Raw genomic sequence first — 23,152 nt, forward strand, 5'->3', positions numbered from 1 at the left:
GATTGATGCAGTGATACAATCTTGGAACTTTATTAAAAATCAAATACCTAATTATATTTTAATAAGTCTGGAATTGAGAGTGGTGCTTGTCAAGTATCAGTTATTTCTAGCAACAAATGTGGCTTTTTTGTGGGGGGAAAAAAAATGTTTTGCTATTCAGGTCAATAGATTTATAGTCTTGATAGTTTTCCTAAACAAAAATCCTAGTTTGTGACAATCAGACCTTTGAATTACTGGGGCAATATATCATTATTGCTTTGCTCTGTAATAGTTTGGCTTAGTACCATTAACACTGTCATTGAATCAGACCGTTTTGTAGATAGAACCAGAGAAGTTTACAGCACTGAAAGAGACCAATTGGCCCATCCTGTCTTTTCCAGCTCTCTGCTAGAGCAATCTAAAACTAATCCCAGTGCCCTGTTCTCTCCCCAGAGCCTTGTATCGTCCTCTGCTTCAAGTATTTATCCAACTTCCCCTAAACCATGCAATGATCTCTGCCGTAACCACTCCTAGTGACAAGCATTTCAAGGACCAACAGCTGTCTGTATAAAGACATTTCTCATAACCTTTCTCCTTACTCTCTTGATGATTTTAAATTGATGGCCCCTTATCACCGACTCCCCAGTTAGAGGAAATAGTCTTTTCCCTCGTCTCTCAATTAAACCCTTCATTATTTAAACATCTTTATTAAATCTCCTCTTAGCTTTTGCTGCTCTGGTAGAAGTAGTCATGGTATCTGGAGTCCTTCCTCATAATTATAGTTTCCCATCCTGGTGAATCTATGTTGTAAGCTTTCTATGGCTTCAATGTCCTTTTCTATAATTATGTGGCCAAAACTGTGTACAGTACACTAACTGTGGCCTAACTAATGTTTTGAATACATTCATAATTACATCATTGCTCTTCTAGTCCATGCCCATATTTATAAAATCTAAAATTTCATTGGCCTTTGCACTGCATTTGGTTTTATGTACCAAACCTCAGGAAAGTTATCTTGGCCTTGGAAGGGGTACAGCACAGATTCACCAGAATTATATCAGGACTAAAGGGTTAAAATATGAGGACAGGTGACATTAACTTAGCTTGTACTCCATTGAGTTTAGAAGGTTGAGGGGTGACCTAATTGAGGTGTTTAAAATGGTAGAGGCATTTGATAAGATACATATAGGGAAACTATTTCCTCTGGTGGGGGAATCCAGAACAAGAGAGCATAATCTTAAAATTAGAGCTGGAACATTTAGGAGTGAAATCAGGAAGTACTTCCTCATGCAAAGGATAGTGAAAATGTGAAGTAAACCATTTTGGGAGGAAATAAAAAAAACAAGAATTGGAGTAAACACTAAATGAAAATACACTGAAGTATGTGGATGAACAGACACCTAGGAGTTTGAATACATAATTCCTTAAAAGTGAGAGTCCAGATACATAGGAACATAGTAAAAGGAGTAGGCCATTCAGCCCATCAAGCCTGTTCTGTCATTCCATTAGATTAAGGCTAATCTGTACCCGTGGATGCTGGATCAATTGACATTTTCAAGATTGTGATTAATAAGATTTTTGATGGGTAAGGATATCAAGGGATATGGAAAAAAGGCAGGTAAATGAAGTTTAGGTACAGATCTGCCATGATCTAATTGAATGTTAAAAAAAGCTTGAGGGGCTGAATGGCCGACTACCGTTCATATGTACCTGCACCCTCACTTTTAGGGAATTATGTATTTGAACCCCTAGGTCTCTCTGCTCATCAACATTCTTTAATATATTTCCATTAAGTGTATACTCCAGGTCCTTGTGGTTTTTCTCCCACAATGCTTCACTTCACACTTATCCACATTAAATTGCATCCGTCACCTGTTTGCCCATTCTGCTAACCTGTCTGTTTTCCTGAAGTCTTTTATAGTTCTCCTTACTGTTTGCTAAATCTCCACCAAGTAGGAGGTTTGGTATACAATGAGGAGGACTGTAAAAGACTTTAAAAAAAAAAAGACATAAACAGATTTAAGATTGTGCTGCTGACGTGCAAAACTCCTATTATTCTACCATATTGGACTATGCTTTGGTCATATTATGCACTTTGTGGTCTCTGCGTGCAGTGTGGGACTATAACTTTGGTCAAATATCACAGCTAGGGCTATTTCAATTATCCTTTTGTGTGAAATTTCAAGACGCAGCCTAGTACTGTATTGAGTGCAGTTAGCCATACCATGACCAATTAGTTACAGTTTTCCTGTTCTTCCTTCTCAATGTAGTGACTATCAATACCCTAATTATTTGTGCATCTAGTGCTAAAACAGTTTTAAAAAAATAGTGTGAAAAACAAATTTATATTAATTTTATACTACATTGTTTGGACACTGCTCACCACTGTGTAAATTCTTTCTGCTGGTGGGATTATTCAGACTGTTGGGCAACGGACTTCTGCACAACGCACCCATGGAAATTCTTAGTGTAAATGCCAGTTAAGCCTGGAATCTGAATTAGCTGAGTCCAATGCTCTAGGATATAACTACTGAGAACATTATTAAACAAAAGAGAATGATAAATTAATAATATCACGGCTAGGGCTATTTAATTGATCCTTTTGTGTGAGATCTCAAGATGCAGGGTAGTATTGAGTGTAGTAGTCATACCATGACCAAATGGTTCCACAGACATCCCTCTTCACAATCAACAGTAGGTGCACTTTACTGTAAAAATCAAACTTTCCTACCTAGTGTTCCAATTGGTAACCAAGATGAAATAATTCTTTGCTGTGTGTGCTCCATTTAATGTAGCTGCCCAGTCGTGAACTCATGAAACCGAGTTAGTGACGTATAGCTCTGGGCTCAAACCTGTCACCACCTGACTGGAAATTAAATGCACAACCATTTCAGCTTTGAGTCCTCTGATTTTACATCATTTCAATCTGTTAAACATTGAAAACTTTAAGTTTGAATGGAATTCTTTTTGCAATGTCACTAGTATAATTTAAAATGTATGGCACTTTTCACAACATTAAATTTCCACACTTTATTTGTGTATAAATATTGCAATCTGATCTCTGGACTTGGTGTATGATGTACTTAACCTTGCAGCCAGTTTTGTTTTGCAGTATAATCTTAGTGATTATTAATGGATCATTCTCTTTTGTTTAAAAATGTTCAGTAGTTATATCCTAGAGCATTCGACTCTGCTAATTCAGATTCCAGTCTTAACTGGCATTTACACTAAGAATTTCCATGGTGATGTTTTTGATTATCATTTGATTTGGGCAAGAAACATCAAACTGTTTTTTGTGGGATGGAAGTGTTCCCATATTCCTTGTATATGTGGACTAACAAAGGAACAGGATTAACTGCATCCATGGAGATTTCTATGGACTGGACTATTGTGCCCCCCTTTGCAATAATGGAGGGGATTGATGAGCGAGGAAATCATTCAATTTCTGATTGGGGGAAAAAACACACACAATTTCTGTTTTTATATCCTATTCAACAATTTCCTTTTTTAGGTTGCTGCTAATAAACATTGCTTATTCAAAAGGGTGAGCAGGCAGTCGGCTGCCAAACCTGTGCCACTATCATTACCTTTCTGGCTGATAGGTGGAGATGTAAGAGCTGCTTGGGATGACTTGTTTTAGTTTCTTTTGCCTCTTTTTCTCTCCTTCCTTCCCTCCCTCCAAATCATATCGTGTTTGCCTTCCTGCTGAGTCTCCCTGATGGCATAGTTCAGAGTGGCAACTTACCATGTGGAAGGCTGTGGATATGAAGCCATTTCCTTCCCTTCAGCGCACGTAATATTGAAGCAGTAATGCGCCACATGACTTTTATCTTTGATTTTTACTCTGTGAAACGATCCCTAGCTTTGTCTGAATGTGCTGCCCAGTTGTTTGATCCCTATTCCTGGCTGTGCCATTAGAACCACCATCCCATGGCAAAATGCACTGGAGCAACAATGCACCACATGAGTTTTGCTTCTTTGTTTTGCTTTGTGAAATGATCTCCAGCCATGTGTGAATGTGCTGTCCTGCCGTGTGAGGCCTACTGCTGGCAGCGTCACGAGCTAACATGATGGAAGTAATGTCAATACTGTATTTGTCTACTCTGGATGCTAACAGTGTAATCCTTAAAGATTATGTCCATTAACATCTGAATAATGTTTGCTGGGGGTGGGGAGACAGACTGAGTGGCATAGAGTTTTGTAGTTACTATGTTACCAGTTACTCTGCATTGGTTATGGTTAAAATGAGTGAGTCCACAGGTTTCTCTTATGGCAACTCCATAATGTGAACCATTATTGATTAAACTTTCTCAGTGAGATACGTTCTTATGACTTTGTCAGTGATTTTGTCCAGATTGTAACGGCAGTTCTCACATAGTTCAATGCAAGGCAGAGCTGAGGTGCATTTCTATTTGCAGAGGTTAACGACACTGGTTATTGCTGTATAGAAGACTCACTGAATGAGCTATACAGCAGTAGCCACGTGAACTGATTAAAAACGCTACCGGGGGCTGCTTTGAAAGTTTGTGCCCCTCACTCCCCATTGAATGGAAAGCACAGTCTCATTAATTCATGTCAACATGCCTGAGGACTTCTTTCCTGTAGCACAGTGGAGATATAATCTTGTGTAGAAGGCCTGGTAGCCAAAACCGTTTATCAATAGCAGTTCTAGTTGATTAATCAAATAGTTGTTGTGCCCTTAGTTTATATTTACTCTGCCTATTCAAAGTACCAATGTATTGTAAGTCTTTTTGAAGAGATCTTTGTTCATAAATGTCAGAACAGAAAAGTTTTGCTTTCAATTTCTGAACAATGAATGACATTTGTAAACACAAATTTTCACACAAGGTGAACCATAAATTTGAATCTATTGTTGCTGCATGATGCATAGTACCTGACTGAATTGAGAAACAATATAAAAAATTTTTAAAAAAAAACTAGGCCTGGGTAACTGGTGTGTTTTAATTTATGACTCTTTGGGAGTCGCTAATTTGACTGGCATTCAAATCAAGTAGCTTTTACAAACTCTCTAGTCAGACTGCTATGGAGCGCTGACCCTAGGATGTAGGAAGAGCTTGCAGGACACGTCTCACTTTGCAGAAGAGTACCACTTGTTGGCCAGTCATGGAATAGCTGAAGGAACAAATAGTGTTAGTTGGAGTTCCTGGTGGTGAAAGAGAAAGTTGTAATTATTCTGAATATTTAATTTGGAGGATTGTGTTAGAATGCATCTAGCAGTCGTGAAAGGCGAGGTTGTGGGAGGGAATGCTTATGGGACCAGAATGTCACCACATTCAGTTTGAGGATGAGAGAGTTGGATCTCAAACCAGCGTACTGAGCTTAAATAAAGGAGACTATGAAGGTATGAGAGTAGAATTGACTAAAGTGGACTGGGAAAACAGATTAAAGTGTAAGATGGTACAAGAGCAGTGGTCTACATTCAAGGAGATATTTCATATCTTTCAAGATAAATATATTCCACTGAGGAAAAAGGGGCATAAAAGAAAAGACAGCCATCCGTGGCTTAGTAAAGTAATAAAGGATAGTATCCGACTGAAAACAAGGGCATATAAAGTAGCCAAATCTAGTGGGAGGATAGAAGATTGGGAAGCATTTAAAAGCCAGCAAACAATAACTAAAAGATTAATTAAGAAAGGGAAGATAGATTATGAAAGTAAACTAACAAAAAATATAAAAACAGATAGCAGGAGTTTCTACAGCTATATAAAAAGAAAAAGGGTGGCTAAAGTGAACGTTGGTCCCTTAGAGGATGGGACTGGGAAACTAGTGGTGGGGAACATGGAGATGGCAAAGACGCTGAACAAATATTTTGTATCAGTCTTTACAGTAGAGGACACTCAAAATATCCCAACACTGGACAATTGGGGGGGGGGAGGAGCTAAACATGATTAAAATCACTAAGGAGATGGTACTCAGTAAAATAATGGGACTTAAGGCAGATAAATCCCCTGGACCTGATGGCCTACATCCTAGGGTCGTGAGAGAAGTGGTGGTAGGGATTGTGGATGCATTGGTGATTATTTTCCAGAACTCCCTGGACTCAGGAAAGGTCCCGGCAGATTGGAAAACTGCTAATGTAACACCCTTATTTAAGAAGGGAAGTAGACAAAAAGCTGGAAACTATAGACCAGTTAGCCTAACATCTGTGGTTGGCAAAATGTTGGAGTCCATTATTAAGGAAACCGTAACAGAGCATTTGGATAAACATAATTTAATAGGACAGAGTCAGCATGGTTTTACGAAGGGGAAGTCATGTTTGACAAATTTGCTCGAATTCTTTGAGGATGTAACATACAGGGTGGATAAAGGGGAACCAGTGGATGTAGTGTATTTGGACTTCCAAAAGGCATTTGACAAGGTTCCACACACAAGATTACTGATCAAGATAAGAAATCACGGGATTGGGGGTAATATACTGGCATGGGTGGAAGATTGGCTATCTAACAGAAAACAGAGTTGGGATAAATGGTTCATTCTCGGGCTGGCAATCAGTAACTAGTGGTGTTCCGCAGGGGTCAGTGCTGGGACCCCAACTCTTTACAATCTATATTAACGATTTGGAGGAAGGGACCGAGTGCAACATATCCAAGTTTGCTGACGATACAAAGATGGGAGGGAAAGCAATGAGTGAGGAGGACATAAAAAACCTGCAAAAGGACATAGACAGGCTAAGTGAGTGGGCAGAGATTTGGCAGATGCAATATAATGTTGGAAAGTGAGAGGTTATGCACTTTGGCAGAAAAAATCAAAGAGCAAGTTATTATCTAAATGGAGAGAAACTGCAAAGTGCTACAGTACAAAGGGATCTGGGGGTCCTGGTGCATGAAACACAAAAAGTTAGTGTGCAGGTGCAGCAGGTGATCAGGAAGGCCAATGGAATCTTGGCTTTTATTGCAAGGGGGATGGAGTATAAAAACAGGGAAGTCTTGCTGCAGTTATACAGGGTATTGGTGAGGCCACACCTGGAATACTGCGCGCAGTTTTGGTTTCCATATTTAAGAAAAGATATACTTGCTCTCGAGGCGGTTCAGAGAAGGTTCACTCGGTTGATTCCGGAGATGAGGGGGTTGATGTATGAGGAAAGCTTGAGTAGGTTGGGACTCTACTCATTGGAGTTCAGAAGAATGAGAGGCGATCTTATCGAAACATATAAGATTGTGAGGGGGCTTGATCGGGTGGATGCAGTGAGGATGTTTCCACTGATGGGTGAGACTTGAACTAGGGGGCATAATCTTAGAATAAGAGGCTGCCCTTTCAAAACTGAGATGAGGAGAAACTTCTTCACTCAGGGTAGTAAATCTATGGAATTTGCTACCCCAGAGAGCTGTGGAAGCTGCAACATTAAATAAATTTAAAATGGAGATGGACAGTTTCCTAGCAGATAAGGGAATTAGGGGTTACGGGGTGAGGGCAGGGAAGTGGACGTGCGTCTAGATTTGGATCAGCCATGATCCTATTGAATGGCGGAGCAGGCCCGAGGGGCCGTATGGCCTACTCCTGCTCCTACTTATGTTCTTATGTTGTTCAGCCATGTATCTTATTTTATCCAATCTTAAAAATGGTGTGGGTGCCTGTGGAGAAGAAAGATAGGAGGAAGAGATGCAATAAAATCTTTTAAATAAAGGTGCACCCAATGTGGCGATGAAGCCTTGACGCCATGAAATGGCAACCACAAAGTATCTGTTTGTGCACAGTGCATTTAATATTGTGCAGCATGCTTGATAGGCCAAATGTTCTTAAGTATGTTTAATGTGTACGTGAAGTGTTTTTTTTCCAAACATAGTTTTATAGTGGATTTGTATTCCCTTCTGAGAGAGATCATTTGATCAACAGGATAAGAGCTGTGTAATATATACTGCTCCTTCATTTTCCACAGTTGAAAGGTCCAAATCTCAACAGATGAGAACCTCAAATACCATCCGGCGCACCTCATCTCTAGACACCATAACAGGACCTTATCTCACAGGACAGTGGCCACGTGATCCCCATGTACACTACCCATCGTCTATGAAAGACAAATCTACACAGGTAAAGAGCAAAATTGTGATTTGGGGTTTTATTGTAATATATCATATTTTGTGACCTTGGTCAGTGCATAACCACCATTCATCTTTCTTTTGAAATACTTGCTCCATCATTAATTGGCCTTATGCTTAGTCCTTGAAACACATCTTGAATGTTGATTTTTTTTGTTGTTTAAAAATCATCTGTTCAGCTCTTGCTGCTGTTCTCACAGAGTTTAGGGAAGTTCTAGATTGCTGAAGGATGTGCCAGTGGTAACGCCGCTTTCTCAGTCAATGGACCAGAATTGCTGTCATTATCATTATCTTCTGATCATTAGAGAACAAGGAGTCAAAATGTCAGGCACGATTACTGTTATTAAGTAATGTCTGTCGTGGACACGCATCATGTCTAACATGGTAGCATTGTTTCCATAGGAACCAAGAATTGCTATATTGTGTATAGGAGTAAGATATGGTTTTATGGAGGTTCCACGTCGATGGGTTGTGAGCTGAAGTCATCAGTGGCTTTGGTTTTCCAGTCCTTAATTATGGGGCCTAGTGTGCTGTAATTCTTGTTTGAAGTTTAATTTTAATCTAGTTTTAGTATATAGTTTTTAATCTATGTGTAATTTTTTTGTGTCCCCTCCTGTTTGTAGCACTTCTGACCTACATTCCTATTTCTCATGATAGCCCACTGCCAACACACCTTTCCCCAGTTGCCTAATTATATCAAGAGCCTGCACCTTAATAGAGACTAGGCTGTTATATTGTTGCCATGTCCAAGAAAGCAACAGATTGCATATCTGCTGCAGCATGATATAGCTGAGTAATGTAATGCTTGATGTTTCTCCTTGCTCTTGCAACAGAGAGCCAAACAAGGCCACTGATGCAGGAGGGTTTGAGGCGGTGGTGGGGGGTAGTATATTGAGAGTTCCTGTTTTCTCAACCCTCCTATGGACCCAGTGTTTCACTGCTGGTGGTGCCTACCAGAATCAGTCATGCCCAATGGCAGAAACTGACTTCACCTGCAGGTTCAGGCTGGGATTGTGGTCTGGAGCCCTGAAGAAAAATTAAACTATTTCACTGCAGTTATTTCTGTGGGATACCTGAAACTCCACTCCACCACCAGATCAGGTTGTGCCGCAATTTGTGGCCTGTGAGTGAAGATAAACAAACTAGATGCATCCTTGGTGGTGTAGAACCCGCCAGTGGTATTAAAATAAAGGGAGCTCTATCCAACACCCCGGGAACATTTCTGAGGTCAGTAGTGGATGTACTGAGCTGGCTCACCCTGACACTAATGCTGATGCCCCATCAACACCCATTGGATTTTCAGGGCCTTTGACCGTGGTAAATTGTGAGGGTATTTAGATGCAGGAAAATATGATCTCCCAGACCTGGTTTATACTGTTAACAATTGAGGCTGTGATTTGTAAGTGAAATTGACAACTTGTAGATTTCACCCTTTGAATTGGATTTCTGCTTGGTTACAGGTGAGGAACTGTAAATGTCTAGCTTGCTATAGGAGCTGATTGATCATATGCAAGTCAATGCCAACAGGGGTTTGGTTGAAAGATTCTAGTTACAAAGAACAATTTTCTTGTAAATTTTTTTAATGGTTAAAGTTAAATCCGGCTGGGAAAATTCCATTGTTTGAATGTATTTCAACAAGTGCGTCACTGGATAGCTGTCTGAAAAGTGTTAAATGAGGTTATTTCTGCAGTGCTGCTGGTGGTCTTCCTTGCATGGATGCGTGTCTAAAGTAAAAGTAAAATTGTGGCTGATGTATGACGTATTTTGAACCATGCTATCCAATGTTTTTCTGGGTGATTTGAAAAGGATAATAAGTCTTATGAACTTTTAGATTGATCTATGTTAACATTTCAAACTGTGTTTTTTGTTGATAAATTTTACCGTATAATGTCTAGAGTATGGGGGATTTTGTGATAAAGTGGATTACCATGCTGTTGTTTCACTTCTGGGGGCTGGGTTTGAATCTAATCCAGATTGATGAAATGAGGGTCTCATCTCGCTGACTACGGGTTGTGAGTAAAGTAAGTTTGGGCAGTCGCAGCACATTTTCTGTTGAGGTTATTTTTTTCAGAAAACCACTCGCATATTAGCACATTTACAGTTCATAAGGATGGGTTTGCGGAAAATGCAATTTGCACTGGTGGAGTGGAGAGTTAAGTTCTTTTCTAAAGTAATGGTCAATTGCATTTTTGTGGCAGGATACAGGGAGCTTTGCTCTGCATGTGGCCATAAGTAAAAGATTGCTCTCTTTCACAACATCCCTCAACTCAATCAACACAAATATATTGAAAACTTATTTGAAAACCCCTTCAGTAATTCCTTAATTACATCTACATGTTAATTTATGGTGTTGAGTAGTATTAAATCAGTAGTATGTTTAGTCAGTTGTCCGAATGGTCCATAAGAATCACGTGATGTATGCATTGCTTATTCTGGAGATTTGGCTTATCCATGGAAACCATATGATTGGTAGTATTATTGATCCCTTGATTACCACTGATCAACTCTCTCTGTTCAGCTCTGGAGCCAACCTTGCAGCTCTCCTGCAGATGTTTTGACATGTTGATCAGTTTGTTTTGCCTCTTGTTTGTCTCCACTTCTCGATCACTCGAATGCATGCTCTACCCACACCTGGCTCCTCCATATATGGACCCACCAGTGCTCTCGCTGTCTTGAGCCTCAGCATTGGATCTCTCACTCTGTCAACTTGCTGCTCCTTGTCAAGGAGGCCCTGGGGACTCGGGATGACTGCAGATGTCGAAGTAGAAATCCAGGCTTCAGCTGAAGTCCAGGATCACTGAAGTGCCCTATTCCCTGCCCAACTCTAGGCCCACTCCCAGCCTCTCTCCACCTGCGTTCCATCCCAGCACTTTCATTTGATCCCATCTTGAGGCCCTGGCCTCCAAGCTCCATTCCTCCCAGTCCTGACTCTAGATCCCTCTTGCTTTCAGACCTTGGTGCTGGGACTGTCGCTCACTCCGTGGAACCAAAATGTATGCCATTGAGAGCTGAGACAGAGGAGATACTTATCCAGCTGAGAAATGGACTGCACCCTACTGTTTGTGCAGGAGGAGTATGAAGGACAGAAGGTCTGGTAGCTGATTTGATCAGCTATAAAGAACAGGACAGGAAGTGTAACAAGACAATGCTGTAAGAGTCCATACATATAGCATGAGATTGAAGCAAGTTAACTGTAGTCTCTGAATGTTGAACACATGAAAAGGATAGCAAATAAAAAACATCATAAAACCAAGTTATGGATTTCTGTATTCGATATGTGTGCAGAAAATGGTGTGTGTGTCTGTCTGTCTGTGTGTGTCTGTCTCTGTTGTCTCAAGGGGTTTTATACCCTTACCTATATAACAATTAAGAAGGACTCCGGGGTGGAGAGTTTAGTTAACGGCCATTTTATTTACAATGTGCTTCTTCACTCAATGCACTACATTTCCCATAGTGCATTGCAAATCACCACTACGGTATCCCATGTGGGACAATTCTAATACACAACATATTTCCTCCCCCTTAAAATAGAATGTCCACAAAACAGAATAGCTGAAAATGACTATAACTTTGGAAGAGAGGGTAGACTGCCTCTACATTCCACTAACCCTGGGGATTATTCTGCCCCATGCACACAGGTTAGCACCAACTGTAATTAAGGCGCTCTGGAGGCTGCCTTTCTCTTTGGGGGTAACGCCTAGTCTCAGGAGCAGGCTCTGGCTGGCTCTCCCGTGACCCTGCAGGCGTGGCTTCCTCCCTCGATGGCACAAGAGTGGATGGTGCCACCGTCTCCGGGTCGGATGACCAGTCCCTGCTGGAGCCCCCAGCAGGTCCTTGATCCTCTGTTTCTTGGGTTACCTGTGGCGACTGTCTTGGCAGTAACTGGTCTACATGCCGTCTCTGTTAGATCCGTGTATCTTAATGTTGTGTCCTTCAATAATCAGACAACAGTCTGCAGGGGATGATCCAACAGGTGTTTACTGAATGAGGGTTACTCTAGAACTAACTGTGCAGATCACTACTCAGGGTTTATATACAGGTGTGGTCACTGCCGGTACTACAGTATACAGGAGCTGTAAAAAGTAGTTCTCTCCCTTAAAGGTACATACATTACAATTCCTCCCCTTTTTAGATTAACAGTACCATAACACTCATTTAACAATTAAATATCAAACTAATTACAATTAACACTTTTAACATGCAACATTAGCTGAAAATAGTCTATTTATAAATTCAGTCTTTGGGGAGGCTTCCTGATCCTTTCTGGATAGCGCCTTTCCCAAGTGTCTTGCTCTTGGTGCGGAGGCGATTCTGGCCCCCTGTCGTCGGTTGGTTCATCAGCTTCCGATGCTACTGTTTCTGGGGTAGATGCGACCTGTATGTCGGGTTCATCACCAGGTACGTATGGCCGAGGCATGGGGTTGACTTGTTCCTGTGACTAGGATCTGGTCAGCATGGCGTCTCACGATGCTCTCCCCAACGTCCACTGTGTACATTAGTGGGCCCTGCCGTGTGCATATCGTTCCTGGCTGCCATTTTTCTGTTCGGTAGTCGTGGGCCAAGACTGGTTGCCCTACATTGAAGCTGCTTGTTGGCTTCTCATGGATGTGCTGGAATTGCTTACTCTCAACATCTCTTCGTACGTTTGGTCTGAGCAAATCCAGGCGAGATCTTAACCTTCGGTTAAAGAACATCATGGCTGGGGCCTGGTTGGTGACTGCATGTGTCGCATTCCGGTAGGCGAACAGGAAATTGTCCACCTTGTGCTGCAGCGGAATGTTGTCATTGTACATAGCCTTTATTGCCTTCTTAAAGGTTTGTACGATCCTCTCGGCCAATCCATTTGTGGCTGGATGATACGGGGCGGATGTGTAATGCCTTACCCCATTCTTTTTCAAGAACCTCCGGAACTCTTCGGACACAAACTGTGGTCCGTTGTCGGAGCAAATCTGTTCTGGCAAGCCATTCCTGGCAAAAATGGTCCGTAGGACAGCAATAGTTTTCTCCGTGGTGGTGGAGGACATTTTGATCACCTCAGGCCATTTCGAGTGCGCATCCACGGCTATTAAAAACATCGAGTCCATGAATGGACCAGCAAAATCAATATGCACCCGTTGCCATGGAGATGAGGGCCACTCCCATGGGTGTAGAGGGGCATGTGGTGGTGCATTTTGGACCTTCTGGCATCCTGAGCAGCTCTTTGTCAGGTCCTCGATTTGCTGATCGATCCCCGGCCACCACACATAAGCCCTAGCAAGGCTTTTCATTTTCACCCCTCCCAGATGACCTTCGTGAAGCTCATTGAGCACTCTCTCCCTTAACTTGGGTGGAATTACCACTCGGGATCCACACATCAAGGTCCCCTGGCATACTGACAGCTGTTCTCTTCTGGATGAGAATGCTGGCAACAGTGAGTCGCCGTGTGCTGGCCATCCCTTCACCGTCAAATCATATACCCGAGACAGTGTCGGGTCATTTCGGGTCTCCTTCTCTATACCAGCGTTAGTTCCTGGTAAGCATTCAATTATAGTCGAATGAAATATTTTGACAGGATCCACTGCTGGTGCTTCCTCCGCAGTAGGCAGTGGCAGGCGTGATAGCCCATCAGCGTTTCCATGCTGTTTCGTGCCCTTATACTCGATTTCATATTGGTGCGCCCCTAGAAAAAGTGACCATCTTTGTAGCCGTTGCGCAGTCGTCACCGGAACGCCCTTCTTTGGATTAAAGATGGAGACAAGTGGTTGGTGATCAGTCAGCAAGGTGAACTTCTGCCCGTGCAGATAGTGATTGAACTTTTTCACTCCCCACACTAGGCTGAGGGCCTCCCTGTCAATCTGGGCGTAGTTACGCTCGGCTGAGGTTAGTGATCGTGACGCAAAGGCTATTGGCCTCTCTGAGCCGTCTGAGAATTTGTGCGACAGCACCGCTCCAATGCCGTAGGGTGACGCATCACATGCCAACCGAATTGGTAATGCCGGGTTGTAATGGGCCAATACCTCTTTCGATGTGATTAGTGTTTTGCTCTTCTGGAAAGCTCGTCTACATTCGTCACTCCACTTCCATGGCACCCCAGTTTGCAGTAGGGTGTTCAGTGGGTGTAATACTGTAGACAAATTTGGCAAGAACTTATGGTAGTAGTTTACCAGCCCGAGGAACAACCTCAGTTGTGACACATTTTCCGGTGCTGGAGCCTTGACTACTGCCTCAATCTTCTCTGGGGACTTATGTAACCCCTCTTTATCGATAACGTGGCCACAATACGAGATCTGTTTTCTAAAAAACTCGCATTTGGGGCGGTTAGCTCGGAGCCCATATTCCTGCAATCTAGTGAGCACCTGCTCCAGGTTGGCAAGGTGATCACTGTCATTTTCGCCCGTGACCAGGATGTCGTCCAAGTAACACTGGGTCCCTGGGATCCCTTGCAGGACTTGTTCCATTGCCCTCTGCCAAATAGCCGGAGCTGATGCTACCCCGAATACCAGCCGATTGTACTGGTAGAGACCTTTATGGGTGTTGATTGTGAGGTATTTTTTTGATGCTTCTTCTACCTCCATTTGCAGATACGCCTGGGCCAGATCCATCTTAGTGAAGCGTTTCCCTCCAGATAGCGAGGCAAAAATATCTTCAATCCGCGGAAGTGGGTATTGTACGGTGTGAAGGACCGGGTTCACTGTTACCTTAAAGTCCCCACGGATGTGAACCTTCCTTGGTTCCCCAGGCGTGCTGCTCAACGACTTTTTCATCACGGGGACGATGGGTGTAGCCCACTCGCTCCAGTCTACCTTGGACAGTACACCTGAACGTTCCAGACTCTCCAGCTCTGCTTCGACGGCTGGGCGGATCGCATAAGGTACCGGTCTGGCCTTAAAAAAAATTTGGGGCTTGCGTTTTCTTCAATTTTAATCATCGCTGTCATGCCTTTTAGTGTTCCGAGTCCTTGCTGGAACACTTCTTTCGCGTCAGTTAGGATCTTTGACAGTCGCCCAGGTGTGACGTCGTCATCCTTTTTGTCAGCCACAGTCAGTGCCTGTATGGAATGCCAATCTAGCTGTATCTTCCGGATCCATTCACGTCCTAGTAGTGGTGGTCCTCCATCTGGCAATACATATAGGTCCATTTTTGGTGTTTCCTTGCCGTTATATATAATGTTCACCCTTATTTTTCCTTTGGGGTAGACTTTTTGCCTCGTGTACGTCTTCAAGACAATCTTTGTATCTCTCAAGGGTATATGTGAGAATAGCCGCTTGTAGTCCCTTCGGTTTATGACTGTTAGGGCTGATCCTGTGTCCAATTCCATTTTCACTTGGACTCCTGCTATCTTGAGCGTGACCCAGATAGTTTGGTGATCCTCTGTTTTGATCACATTATGTAGTTTCAGACAACCCAGCTCCTTGCTTCCGGAGTCTGTATCACTCTTCTGTTCGTCTGAACTACTCTCCGTCACCTTATGTACCTTCTTGTACGTCTCCTGTGGAGATTTCTTGCTGCTGGTTTTCTTTCCTGACCTGCAGACTCGTGCTATGTGTCCTACTTTTCCACACTCTGCACACTTTGTCCTTGAACCAGCAATCATTATGGTCGTGTGTTGTTCTGCCGCAGCGATAGCACTTCACTGTTCCGTATGACATTTCATTTGTGCCATATTCTTGCGGTCTCCGTTGTATCTCTGCAGCGCCCCGTGCTGCTGCTTCGTGTGATACTGCAATGCTGAAAGCCTTGTCCAGCGTAAGATCCTTTTCTGATAGAAGCCGTTTCTGGGTTCCTTCACTTTGAAGCCCACACACAAACTTGTCCCTTAAAGTATCTGCTAGTCCCGTTCCAAACTGGCCGTGTTTCGATAGCTTGCGCAGTTCCGTTAAATACTCAGCATTACTTTCATCTTTATGCTGGTTCCTTTTGTGAAACTTAAATCTTTCTGCTATCAGCAGCGGTGTGGGGTTTAAGTGGTCCTGTAGGATTGACACTGTTTTCAAAATCCTTTTGTACTGGCTTCTCTGGGGTTACTAGGTTTTGTAGTAAGCCATACGTTTTTGCACCCATTGAATTCAACAATACCAGCGCTTTCTTGTCATCTGGCACTTCATTCGCCTTGCAGTATACTTCTATGCGTTCGACATATGTCGTCCAATCTTCGACTTCATTGTCGAACGCTGTGATACTGCCACTCTTCGGCATTTTTGGGTGTGGTTAGACTGGCTTAAAATGGCGTCTCCCGCACTTTCCTTTCTTCCCCGCTGCGGCTTAAAATGGCGTTTCCCGCGCTGCTGCCAACGTCGCTCTCGGCGGTCCTCGTGGCAAATGGCGACGCCCTGTGGGTTTTGTGCGCTGCTCCTGCGCTGCTGCCAACGCCGTTCTCTGCGGTCCTCGTGGCAATGGAAGCGCCTCGCGTTTTTCTGCGTGCCTCTCTCCCCCGTTGATGCTGCTCGGCCCTTGAACACCGGCTGCGCCCTGTGCGCTCTGCCCTCTCTATCTCTCCCCCATTGATGCTGCTCGGCCCTTGAACACTGGCTGCGCTCTGCTCTCTCTCGCCTCTCTTCCCCTGTTGGCGCCGCTCGGCCTTTTTCTGTGCCGATCGGTCAGGCTCTAGCCCGTCGCTGTCCGGGAAGGGTCTGCGCAGTACCTGTTGCCAGCCCGTTTCGTTGGACCACCGTGACTGGAAAGCCAAGCCTGGCTCTCGACAGCCTCCCCTGCGATGCTCAAATCTCCGCTGGATGACTGGGCGGTTGCCCGTGGTCGACGCCCGTGCTTCTGGACTCGACCTCCTTCCACTGTTCTCCAGGAGCGAATCCCTGGGAGGTGATGCAGAGTTGCAGGTAGGTTCGAATCTGCGTCGTCGCCAATGTTAGATCCGTGTATCTTAATGTTGTGTCCTTCAATAATTAGACAAAAGACTGCAGGGAACGATCAACAGGTGTTTACTGAATGAGGGTTACTCTAGAACTAACTGTACAGATCACTACTCGGTTTATATACAGGTGTGGTCACTGCCGGTACTACAGTATACAGGAGCTGTAAAAAGTAGTTCTCTCCTTAAAGGTACATATATTACATTCTCCATGTTCGGTCGTCTCCGGTGCGGACTCGGTATGAAACAGGGCCCGTCTTTTGAATGACCGTAGCCGGGACCCACCGCTCTGGGGTGGTGTAGTTACACGCTAGGACTTTGCCCCCCACCACAAAGTGTTGTTCTTTGGACCTCTGAGCTCGTCTGCTGACTTGATCCTGCTGATTGGCGTGCACCACTGCTTCTGTGGACGTTGGCCTCAGCACGTCAAGGCGTGTCCGTAGCTGCCTTCCCATGAGTAGGTAAGCAGGAGATGCTCCAGTCGTAGCATGAGGCGTGTTTCGGTATTTCAGCAAGAAAGCATTCAGGTGCTGCTTTAGAGGAGCATCACTTCTTGCAGCTTTCAACGCACTTTTCAGCATTCTGACAAATCTCTCCGCCAATCCATTTGTGGATGGATGATAAGGCGCGGAGAACGTGTGCTGGATTCCATTGCTCTTGAGGAACTCCTCCATCTCCTGGGATGTGAACTGTGTTCCATTGTTGGTTACGATCTGCTCCGGCAGACATAATCGCCTGAACATCTCTCTGAGTCTCGATGGTTTTCTCCGTAGTGGTAGTGGACATTACTGCAACCTCCGGCCATTTGGAATGGGAGTCCACCGCGACCAGGAACATCGCTCCTTCCACTGGTCCCGTGAAGTCCAGATGGATCCGTTGCCACGGTGTCGCCGGCCATTCCCATGGATGCAGTGGCGCTGCTCTTGGCGTATCCCTGGTTGTCTCGCATGATGGGCATGATTTCGCTTCAACTTCAATTTCATGATCCAGACTGGGCCACCAGAAGTAGCTTCGTGCCAGCTCCTTCATCCGGACAATACCACAATGTCCTGAGTGTAGCTCGTTGAGGACATGTTTCCGCAGCTTTGGTGGTATGATCACTCGCATGCCCCAAAGGAGGCATCCTGACGTGACAGACAACTTCCCTCTTGACAGGTAAGGTAGGAGCTCAGGTGGTGTGTCTGACACCCGTGATCCGTCTCCTCGCATCACCCGATCCAGCACCTTGGATCGTGTAGGGTCCACTCTGGTCTCTTTCTTGACCTGCCGGGCCATGACGGGCATTGCTCACCATGTCAAAGTAGAAAATCTTCTGCTCACAGCCTTCAGAGGGCACAGGCAGCGGAAGTCTTGACAATCCGTCCACATTGCCATGTGCTGCTGACCTCCGGTATTTGATGTTGTAATTGTGAGCGCTTAACATCAGCGCCCAGCACTGCATCCTGCACGCTGCCAGGAAGGGTATTCCTGTGTGTGGACCAAAGATCGATGTCAGAGGACGATGATCCGTCAGCAAGGTGAATTTCCTTCCGAACAAGTAGTGATGGAACTTTTTGATTCCAAAGATGATGCCCAAAGCCTCTTTTTCGATCTGCGGGTATTTCACCTCCGCCTTGCTCAGGGACCTTGACGCGAATGCAATCGGCTTCTCTTCGCCTGAGGGAAAGATGTGGGACACGACCGCGCCGACGCCATAAGGCGACACGTCACAGGCCAGCTGAATCTGCAATGACGGGTCAAAGTGCGTCAACACCCTGGGGTCAGTCAAAGCTGCTTTGGCTTTCTTGAATGCAGCTTCGCACTCCTTCGTCCACGCCCAGGCCTTTCCCTGACACAGCAACTCATGTAATGGCTTCAACAGCGATGCCAGCTGTGGAATAAACTTTCCGTAATAGTTCAGGAGACCTAAGAATGGCCGCAGCTGGCCGACATTTGTAGGTGCAGGAGCGTCGGCAATGGCTTTCACTTTCGACGGTGCTGTGTGTAGGCTGTCCGCGTCGATGACATGGCCTCGGTACTCCACTGATGGCTTGAAAAATTCGCATTTGTCCTTGCGAACGCGTAAGCCATATTCTTCGTCAGGTTCTGCAGATGCTCGTTGTCGTCCTTTCCTGTGACCATGATATCGTCGAGATAACATTGTACCCCTGGAATGCCGCTTAAGATCTGGTCCATAGCCCGCTGAAACAATGCTGGTGCTGACATTTTACCAAAGGGTAGGCGGCAGTACCTGTAGAGGCCCTTGTGGGTGGTGATGGTGAGGTACTTCTGTGAGTCCTCTTCTACATGCATCTGCAAGTAGGCTTGGCATAGATCAATCTTGCTAAACTTCTGACCGCCTGCTAGACCCGCGAAAAGATCTTCAATGATGGGGAGGGGGTACTGTTCAGCTGAGAGCACAGGATTCACTGTTACTTTGAAATCTCCACGTAAGCGAACCGCGCCGGCACTCTTCATCACTGGTACCACGGGCGTGGCCCACTCAGTGTGCGAAACCGGCACCAGGACCCCTATCTTGACCAGACGCTCCAGGTCAGCCTCCACCTTTGGTCTGAGGGCGTAGGGAACGTTCCTGGCCTTCAGGAATCGTGGCTGGCTGTCAGGCTTCACTTTGAGTTTGACCGTAATCCCCTTCATACTCCCCAATTCTCCGTCAAAGATAGCCGCATGCTTTGTCAACACTGCCGCTTGCCCTGCCTCTTCGACTGACACCGCATTCACTGTTTTCCAATCCAGATGAATTTTCTCCAACCATGGCCTGCCCATCAGGGATGGATAGTCACCCTTGACCACGTAAACTGGCAGCATCACGGTTTGTCCATTAAGCTCCACCTTGACCTCCGTCTTACCCAGCATTGGGACTGTTTCCCCAGTGTAGGTCTTTAAGATGAGCTTGGCCGGCGTCAGTGATTAGGTGGTTCAGTTTTTCTTTGAATAGCTTCTCTGAAATCAAGGAGACAGCGGCCCCCGTATCCAGCTCCATTTTGACTAGTATTCCCTCTAGTAGTGGCGTGACTCCATAGCCTGATGAGCCTCCATTCACCGTTAACACATGGAGATTCAGCTCCCCATCAGAGTCTGTGTCACTGTCTTCCTGTTCTTGTTTCACCATGTGTAGGTTTTTCTTTTTAGAACGCCAGTTGGATGTGTTTCCTTGTTTGTTTTTGTGTCTCTGTGTGTAGGATTGTTTGCTTTGCCCTTTAGACACACCTTCAATGTGTCCTTTCTTTTCACATTTCCGACAGGTCAGGTCTTTACACCAGCAGTCAGATGGCTGATGACCTGACCTTCCACATCTGTAACACTCTCTGGCACCCCTTGCATGCTTATCTGGTGTAGCTGCTACCCTGTGCACTCTTGTTGCAGCCCCCAACAGCTGTGCATCTTTAGCTGCTAACTCCATAGACACAGCGAGCTCCACTGCTGATTTAAGCGTCAGTTTGTCAGTCATGAGCAAGCGCTTCTGTGTTGCTTTCAATCTTAATCCACACACAAACCTATCACGGACAGTGTCATTGTGAGTTTCACCAAACTCACAATGCTCAGTTAGCTTCTTTAGCACTGCAACATATTCGGCTATGGACTCACCCTCCCCTTGGTTTCGTTTGTGAAACCTGAACCTCTCGGCAATCAGCAGCGGCTTGGGTGCGAAATGTGTTTCCAAAACTTCCACAATCTGATCATATGTCTTGGCGCCGGGCTTATCCGGGTGCATCAAACTCTGTAACAAGCCAAATGTTTTTGCTCCGATCACACCGAGGAACATCGCCACTTTCACGTCATCTTTAATGCCATTTGCAGTCACGAAAAATCCGAAACGCTCTGTATAAGCACTCCATTGCTCCGCCGTTTCACCAAATGGTCCAAATGCTCCGGTTAACATAGCCATTTTTAAAAAAAAATTATTTTTACAGTCCTTTTCCTCCACTTCGTTTCACTGTATCGTTACTCTCCCCCTTCTTATTTGTGTAACACACGAACCGCCACCTTTACGAGACGATTGCATCAGCACTAAACTGCGGGCGCACCATTAAGAAAAGACAGGAACTTCTTACTTTAAACATCGCCGATTCCAGTGCAAAGTGATGGGCAAGTCCGTCGTCCTCGTCGCCAGTTTCGTTGTGTCGCGAGGGGTTTTATACCCTTACCTATGTAACAATTAAAAAGGACTCCAGGGTGGAGAATTTAGTTAACGGCCATTTTATTTACAATGTGCTTCTTCACTCAATGCACTACATTTCCCATAGTGCATGGCAAATCGCCACTACGGTATCCCATGTGGGACAATTCTAATACACATTCAAAATACACAAGTGTGTCTCTCTCTCTTTCTCTCTCTGTCTGTCTGTCTCTGTCTGTGTGTGTCTCTTTGTCTCTCTGTCTCTCTCTCTCTGTCTCTCTCTCTCTGTGTCTCTCTCTCTCTGTCTCTCTCTCTCTGTCTGTCTCTCTCTGTCTCTCTCTGTCTCTGTCTCTCTCTGTCTCTCTCTGTCTCTCTCTGTCTCTCTCTGTCTCGCTCTCTCTCTCTGTCTCTCTCTCTCTCTCTGTCTCTCCTCTCTGTCTCTCTCTGTCTCTGTCTCTCTCTCTCTGTCTCTCTCTCTGTCTCTCTCTCTCTCTGTCTCTGTCTGTGTCTCTCTGTCTGTCTGTGTCTCTGTGTCTCTCTGTCTGTCTGTGTCTCTCTCTCTCTCTCTCTCTCTGTCTCTCTCTGTCTCTCTGTCTCTCTCTCTCTGTCTCTCTCTCTCTCTTTCTCTCTCTCTCTCTCCACATGGAAGTAAAGACAGACTTGCATTTATATAGCAGCTTTCACATCCCAAAGCCCTCTCTAGCCAATGAAGTATTTTTGAAGTGTACCCACTGTTGTAATATAGGAAATATGGTAGTCATTTTATGCACAGCAAGGTCCCACAAACAGCAATGAGATAAATAACCAGTTAATCTGTTTTATTGACGTTGGTTGAGGGATAAATATTGTCCAGGACATTAGGGAGAACTCCCATGCTTTTAATATGGGCTTCATACTTAAGACAGAAGATGAGTGAAAGTATTGTGGGGCCCTGAATAAATGACTGGGAGAACTGAATGACCTGTCCTTGTGTTATCTACTGATGCATACAATCTGCATTATTGCATAGAAACATAGAAGATAGGAGCAGGAGTAGGCCATTCGGCCCCTCGAGCCTGCTCCGCCATTCAATGAGATCATGGCTGATCATCCAAATTCAGTACCCTGTCCCTGCCTTCTCTCCATATCACTTGATCCCTTTAGCCTTAAGAAATATATCTAACTCCTTCTTGAATATATTTAATGAATTGGCCTCCACTGCCTTCTGTGGTAGAGAATTCCACAGGTTCACCACTCTCTGGATGAAGAAATTCCTCCTCATCTCTGTCCGAAATGGCTTACCCCTTATCCTTAGACTGTGACCCCTTGTTCTGGACCGATGGACATTTTTACATGCAATAGCACCCTCTGGTGGCGGTTATTGTGTTAACAGTTTGTAAGCTGGAAAGGTCATCTGTTCCTTTCTTCCTGTGAGAGGTCATTTGACCTTCTTACCTTTCTTCCTGTTGACCCCAGGAAGCAGTTTTGCCAGGAAGAACCTGACTTGAGTAATGGAGAATTTGCTATGAGAGGTTCCACTTACAATCTAATGTAACCTGACTTCATATGTTAGGCCAAACGCAATATCTGTGAGTATCTTTAGTTCTTAGCATAATAGCAATGTTGTCAGAGTAATATTTTGATAATACTATGTTATAAAAGGTTAATATTTAATAGTTACAGAAGTTAGTTCAAATGTTAGTTAGTTATACAATTAGTCTATTCTACTTTTGTAAATATGTTTGTATCTTGTGTAATATCGAATGTGTAGTACTCAGTTTATGTACAAAACATACTTTGTCTTTGTTTACAGTTTCACAAATTTGTTCAAGTAAAAGCTTCAAAACAGCAAACGGCTTCAGGAAGAATTATTTTGAATGAATGTTTAACTTGCTGGATAGCTAGATAGGAGCACGTCTAGCGCGGCCAGTACACCCCTGGTTCTGGACTCCTCGACCATCGGGAACATCCTTCCAGCGTCTAGTCTGTCTAGTCCTGTTAGAATTTTATAAGTTTCGATGAGATCCCCTCTCATTCTTCTAAACTCCAGCGAGTACAAGCCCAATCGACCCAGTCTCTCCTCATACGTCATTCCTGTCATCTCAGGTAGCAGCCTAGTGAATCTTCGCTGCACTCCTTCCATGGCAAGAACATCCTTCCTCAGATAAGGCG

The 23,152-nt window shown here is 44.6% G+C and overlaps 1 protein-coding gene across 3 annotated transcripts in view; it reads left to right on the forward strand.

The window, feature by feature from the left end:
• Positions 1-23,152, forward strand: part of glcci1a (glucocorticoid induced 1a) — a 251,424-nt gene that overhangs the window by 5,436 nt on the left and 222,836 nt on the right. For all 3 annotated transcript variants that reach the window (XM_085988360.1, XM_085988362.1, XM_085988361.1), the window contains one exon: positions 7,877-8,028. In XM_085988360.1, the coding sequence (XP_085844486.1) occupies positions 7,877-8,028 (152 nt within the window). The remainder of the gene's footprint in view (positions 1-7,876; positions 8,029-23,152) is intronic.

The sequence above is a fragment of the Somniosus microcephalus genome, chromosome 5 (genome assembly GCF_052327205.1).
Source record: "Somniosus microcephalus isolate GS21.2 chromosome 5, FLI_Smic_1.0, whole genome shotgun sequence".
Taxonomy (NCBI): Eukaryota; Metazoa; Chordata; class Chondrichthyes; order Squaliformes; family Somniosidae; genus Somniosus; species Somniosus microcephalus.